At 61.4% G+C, this 6,459-nt stretch overlaps 1 protein-coding gene across 1 annotated transcript; it reads right to left on the bottom strand.

Annotated features, from left to right (window-relative positions):
- Nucleotides 1–283: 283 nt before the first annotated feature.
- Nucleotides 284–5,994, bottom strand: NPTX1 (neuronal pentraxin 1; the record flags this gene model as incomplete). Its single annotated transcript, XM_082859814.1, has 5 exons — nucleotides 284–505; nucleotides 1,292–1,471; nucleotides 2,683–2,927; nucleotides 5,054–5,261; nucleotides 5,551–5,994. 5 exons carry the CDS (start codon nucleotides 5,992–5,994, stop codon nucleotides 284–286), a joined length of 1,299 nt encoding a protein of 432 aa, XP_082715940.1.
- Nucleotides 5,995–6,459: the final 465 nt, after the last annotated feature.

Genomic DNA, 6,459 nt, shown 5'->3' on the forward strand with positions numbered 1-6,459 from the left:
AGCTGCCGGCTTTACTGGTGAACAGGGCATGCCTGAGAAACAGTGCGGGCTCCTAGAGAGAAGTGGGGACACCTCGGGGACGGATGGGAGCCGGGCCTGCTTCACGTGCACGAGGACGAAACCAGGCTGTGTGCGTGTGCGCATGTACGAGGGCGATGGCCTTGAGTCATTCCTGGGGGAAAGGGAGAGAAGAAGAGACGACGGATCATCACCGCACAAGCAGGGGGGGAGCGGGAAGGGGCTGGGGACCTGGGGACCAGGAGGCTCAGCCCGGCCCTGGGCCTCAGTTGATCTGGCGACAGGCTTCGAATGTCCACTTGGTGGCTCCGCCGTAGATCTCGATGTGGGACTCAGACCAGGCAATGACATTGCCGGAAAGGGCCTTGGTGCTGCAGGTGGCCAGGTTGTACACCTCCCCCGGGGTCAGCTTGCGGTCCCAGATGTTGAAGTGGGCCAGCTCGCCCACGAACGCTTGGGTGGCATCAAACCCGCCACCCAGAGTGTCCTTCAGAGAAAAGCAGAGGATGAGGGTGGAGGGGGTCATAGCTGTGTGGGCCTATCAGGAGGGCATCCCTAGGGGGAAAGGCTCTCACATCTACCTCTGGTCCATTTGTCTCCCTGTGTCTGGTCTTCAGCTATCCATCAGTCCCTCCCCTGTGGGAAGCTCAGGAAAAGGAGTGATGCTGGCCTCCTCTGCCCTGGATGCAGAGCTTCTCCTGGGGGCACCTGAGAGCTGCCCAGTGAGGGAGGGTGTCAGCCAGGTCCATGGACAACTGTGGGAGCAGTGCCTGGAGGGCCTCCCCTACACTCCCTGCCTCTAGTCAAGAAACTCAGATGTCGTTCTTTAACAGCAAGAGCGGCCCAATGAGAATGGAAGCCCTGGGGCTCTCCTGCCTGCCTTTCCCTCCTGGGTGCCCAATGGGAGACAAACCACTTCCAGGAAATAAATTATGCATCACTAAATGCACATTTGGTCTTCCGGTGCCAAAGAGCATTGCTGCAGTTGTTGAGAAAGTTGTGGAGAGCCTTGAGACCAGAGCCCACTCCTGCTCGCCTTTCCTGAAAGTGCCCACTCAGAGCAGGGACTTCGCCCAAACTGCTGCATCACTTGCTTCCCTCAGCTGCTTCTAGCGGAAACCACTTGCGTCTCCAGCTCCCTCCCACTTTGCTCCCTGCTGCCTCTCTGCCCTCTCTCCCAACACCCTCATTCTCCTTTCTCCTGCCTAGTCTCTGGTTCTGGGGCTCCTCCCCCTGCAGCTGCCCCCCCTTTCCCTGCCCCCATGGCCTGTACCTGCTCCTGGCCCAGCACCAGCACGCCCTGTGGCTTGATAGGGTGATAGGGCGCCAAGTTCTCGCCGTTGCCTCCCTGGGTGCCATCCTGGTAGGCTTCCCAGACCCCGTCCCGGGTGGTCCAGGTGATGCAGATGTGGTGCCACTTGCCATCATTGATTACAAAGGGCAGCTTAGCCACCTGGGAAGGAGAACAACATACAGGACATTATGGGAACAGGGGTACAATCAGAATCAATTATCATCACTAGTTAGTAGTTCAACCGATATTCATAGGCATTTACAATAAATATCAAGAGCTGTTACTGAGTTCTTGCAGCACCTGCCCCTCTGGACTGTCAGGCCCATCCATTGATGGAGCACAAAATCACAAAGGAAATGGGAAGATTTGTCAAGGGGGCTCCTAAGATCGATCTGCATATGCATGCAATCTCCTCCCTCTTGGCTAGTCTATGAAACAGGCCCTCTGATGGAGGAGGGCCACCCCTGGGGGCTGAGTTCACTGCTGCTTTCTGAGCCTCTCCTCTCTTCCAACACTCCTTCTCTAACTGCCAGATCTCTGGGTCTACAACCCGCCCAGCCTTTTTGCAGAGACTCTGAAAGATGCCAGGGGAGATGGCACCATGCCTTTTAATGCTCAGACCAGCCTCTCACCTGGAATTTCACTCACGCTCTTAACATTTCAGGCAGGGAGCCTGCCTCAGCCAATGAAAGAACCCTCACACCCTTTTAACTTGGGGGAAATGGGGCCCCAGAAAGGCACAGCCCTTTCTAGGCAAGGCATCAAGAGCAAGGGCTTGGAATCTAATTCCCAGCCTAGGTTTTAGATGTTCACTACCAAAGCTGCCATAGAGATGAGGGAGTTCGGGAGTTGGCCGCTATTCCCACAGCTAACGAGGGCCAAGATGGAGGCGGGCTCCCTGGAGGGAAAGTTTGCCCTCTCCCAAGGACTCGCCCAGATCCGGCCTCCTCCCAGGGGTAGGGGGCTAAGCAGGATTGATTTGGACTCTCTAGGAGCATCTTTACCCCCCCCCCCCAGCATCTATGGTCTCCCAAATATGGGGGAGCAAAGTCAGCTCCAAGGCCAGCTGGGGGAGGAGGAGTCTGTCAGATGGATTGTCCCCAGGGATTACCCTCCTCCACCACCAGCCAGGAGGCCTCTGTCTGGGAGGCCTGTTCATGGAGCACGGCAAGGGCACCCCTGCCCACTTCTCCCAGGCCTCACCCTGCACCTCCCTCAGCCCTGCCTGGCAGGCTCTCCTCTTGGGGCCACAGTAGCATCTGAGGCTGTATATCTCATGCAACCGAGACCTGTCCCAGCAGCTGGCACAGACTGGGGCCCTGGGGGCCTCGCCCTGCTGCTCTGCAAGTCCAGAGGGGTGGGGACTCTACCTTGTCGTTGATGAGGATCTCCATGGGGTTGTTGCCCCACTCAATGAGGACCAGCTCATTGGCCTGGCCGGGCACAGCATAGGAGAAGGGCGTGCCCACCCCTGGCGCTGCGCTGGACTTGAGCCACATGCACACCGTGAAGGCGTACATCTCCGGCAGGCTCTTCTTCACCTTGGCATACATGTAGTTGGTCCGCAGGGGGAATGTGAGCTGGAACTTGTCTCCAGGGCGGTTGTCCTTCTGACCTGGGGAGGACGGGACACAGTCCAGATACCTGCACCTTGACGAAGCGCCTGTCCCTGACTAAAGCAGGCTTGCCAGTGCCCCTGCCCCCAACCAGGCTTGGTGATGCAGACAAAGCAGACTCCTCTCTGTTCTGTAGATGCTGAAAAGGAGGCTCGGAGAGGTCAAGTGCTTTGCCCCAGGGCACTGGGCCAGGACGAAAGAGCTGACCCAAGGTCTCTGCTCCCGGTCTGGCTCCCATAAGGTGGCTCCCACACGGTGACCCCTGTGGAGAGGCTGGGATGGGGGTGTGGGGAGCCGCCCGCACACTCTGGGCTCTGAGCATCTGCACCTGGGCTGGGCAGTGGGCATGGGTAGGGAGTGGGTCAGTGCACACCCTGTAAAGCAACTCTCGAAGGTGTCACCACAGAGCAAGGAGGTCTCCTCCCGGCCAGTAAAGAGGCTATTAGCTCCCGTCAGAGCAGCCCCTCCAGGAGCCCAACCTGATTCCAGGATGCTGACTGCTGACGGTGCAGGCCCCCCAGTGCCCCTCACACTTCCCGTGAGGCCAGGACACACTGTAGCCCCTGGTCACTCATCTGACCCAGCCGATTTGCCCCGAGGACTCAGGCTGTTTCCAGAATCCCATCCATCCCACAAGAGGGAGAGTTGTACCCCCCGAGGCTCTTCTAGCAACTCTGTCTGGGCCCCTGCAGAGAGGGCAGGACAGCAGGGAGCCGGGAGGTGGCCCTAAAGCCAGGTTCCCCTAAGGTGACTTCTCTGAGGATGATGCCAGTCATTCTCAGGGCGAGCTTCCTGTGCGTTTCCTGAAAAATCAGGCTCCTGGTCCCATACCCTCCCTTTATACACGGCCACCAGCTCCCCGCCTGCTGGCAACGTCTCCAGGGAATGCTTTTCTGCCCTCTCACAACCTACACACACACTGTGGCTGTGGCCCTGGGCATGGTGTGACTGATTCCAGGCAAAACATTCCAATCCAGCAGTGGGCATGGGCACCAGGCCCAGAGCCAGCAACACACACCCACCAACTCCAGGGTGTACGCTGGGTGCTGCCAGGGAGCCCAGCACTAAACCGGCCCTCCAGGCCAAGAATTATTTCTAGAAGGCATCCTGCTGGGCCAGCAACCCCACGCCCTTCCTCTAAGCCAGGTGTCAGGAAACAGAGCAGGGCTGGCCCTCAGTGTTCCCCTTCCATTTCAGGCTGGCAGCCCCCTGCCCTTGGAGCACATCTGGTCCCTGGTCTCTCCAGAGGGTGTTCTTCATTTCCCCAATCTCCCCTTTCTCCCCCCCCGCCTCCCTTCCCCGATCTGTTTTTCAGTTACATAACGTGCCTTAAGATGGCACTGTTTAAATCCATCCAGCACACTTTGCAGTCCGAGAAGGGTCACGTGGCCCTGCTTTGAGCCCCGAGTCTCACCCCCCCCACACTTTTACAACCTTGTTTGATTTCTGCGACTTCAAGGCTGAGCCTCCCGAGCTCATCCGTGGGCCTCGGGTGAGATTGGGGCTGGCTGGAGTTGGCGACTCGGGAACCGCGGGGCTGCATGCAAGATGCCTGGGCTTGGGTCACTCAGAAGAGAAAACCTTGGGGGTGTGCTCAGGGTGGAGGGGAGGACCCGGAAATCCCCAGAGGATGCCAGGGGCACCAAGGAGCTGGGAGGAAACCTGCTCAGGGCCCAAATGTGCCATGGACCACAGGGCCCAGCCCCAGCCCATGCCCTGCTCTCTGCTGTGGATGGGGACCGGCTAGAGCCAGGTTTTCCTAGCCAGGGAGGACTCGAGCCAGCCAAAGCTATAGTGCAAAGTTGCTGAAGATTAAACAAATCAGACTTGGAAAAATCCTGTGAGTGTGTGAGTGTGTGAGTGTGGCGGGGGAGGGGGGAGGGAACCCCAGGCAATCCCTTCCTCACTCTGCTTCCTGAGATGTCCCAAGCCCAGGGCACCCCAGTCCTGCCAGGAACACCAACTGGAGAATCTGGGGCAGGGATGGGGCTAGAGGGGTGGAGGAGCTGAGGGCTTCTACACTCCCAACCTGAGCTATGCAGGAAGCCAGGACCAGAGGCAGGGTCCCACTGGTCCAGGGAGCTGAGACAGGATGCATGACCCCCCAGCTCCCCATGACCATTACCTTTCTCGAGCTCGCTGATCCGCTGGTGCAGGGAAGTCAGGGCACTCTCGATCTTGACTCTTTCCTCGGTGTCATTTCTGGGGCCCCCCTTGCCCTCCTCCAGAGTGTTCACCCGAGACAGCACCTGCCTCTCCAGGTCATCGATCTTGCTCTGCAGCAGATCCTTGAGGCTGTTGGTCTGGCTGGAGGAATTGAGCCGGCTGTACTGCTGCGAGGGTGCAAGGGTGGGAGGGGGGGAAAACCATATCGTTACGCGTGGAGCAGGGGCCGTGCCGGGAGGCCGGTGGCGCGGTCCCCTCAGGGCGACTGCGGGGGCAGCCTGGCGGGGAGCTCGGGCGAGTGGCCGTCCGCGGGGCCCCGCACGCTTGGGGAGGGCCCAGCCAGGCATCGGCACCCGGCCAAGGCCTGGGTTGGGGATGTCGGGCCGGGTCGGGAATGGAGGTGGGGGAGGGCAGAGGGGCGCGCGAGCCAGAGGGGAAACAGCGGCGCGCGCGGACCTCGAGGTTCTCCAGACGGGTTTTGAGCGACTGCAAAGTTTGCCCGAGTTGGCTGAGCGTCTCGGCGGCCGGCGTCCGAGACAGGTCGCCCATGGTGTTCTTGCCCGAGCCGGGCTGCTTGCGGCCGCCGCCCGTCCGCGCCTCGCCGGCGCTCGCGTCCAGCGTGCTCTGGCTCTCGCAGCGGCCCAGCTTGGTGGTCAGCTCGCGGATGGTCTCCTTCTGGCTCAGGATGGTCTCCTTCTGCTGCAGCACGGTCTCGCGGAGCTGCAGCACGTTGCTCCGGAGCTCCTCGGCGCCGCCGGCGGCCACGGACGCGGCGCACATGTCGGTGTCCACCGGCACCGAGGTGCAGATGAAGCGCGTTGGCCCAAAATCCTGGGCCCCGCTGCCCAGGAGGCAGAGGGCGAGCAGCGCACAGGTGCGCGCGGCGCGGCCGGCCAGCATGGCTGCGGGCGCTGGGACCCGGCGCTCCGGGCCGGGCTCGGCTCGGCTGGAGCTCCGCGGGCGGCCAGCGCTCTGGGCGCCGCGCTGCTCACTGTTCCGCCGCGCAGTCCGCACCGCCGCGCTGTCGGGCCCCCACTGCCGCCTGCGCTGCGGAGCCCGCGCCTTTTATGCCACCGCGGGAGGGGCCTCGCGCTGCCGACGTCAGCGGGGGAGGAATCCCGCTTTAATTGTCTGCGGCCCGGGCCCGCTGCTCGGCTGGGGTCGTAGGGGTGCGTAGTGGGGGAAACTTCCCCCAACCCCCGGCGCCGCCGCGGCCTTCGCACCACCCTCTACCGGCCCGTCCCTGATCCCAGCCGAGAACGGAAGGAGTGGGGTGGGGAGAGGAGGGTGGGCCGGGCCGCGGCCTCGGACTCCTGGATGGACCACCTGCATGGTGTCCCCAAATATCCGACGGGGCTCGGGGCT

Source organism: Leucopleurus acutus (genome assembly GCF_964270905.1).
Source record: "Leucopleurus acutus genome assembly, chromosome: 19".
Taxonomy (NCBI): Eukaryota; Metazoa; Chordata; class Mammalia; order Artiodactyla; family Delphinidae; genus Leucopleurus; species Leucopleurus acutus.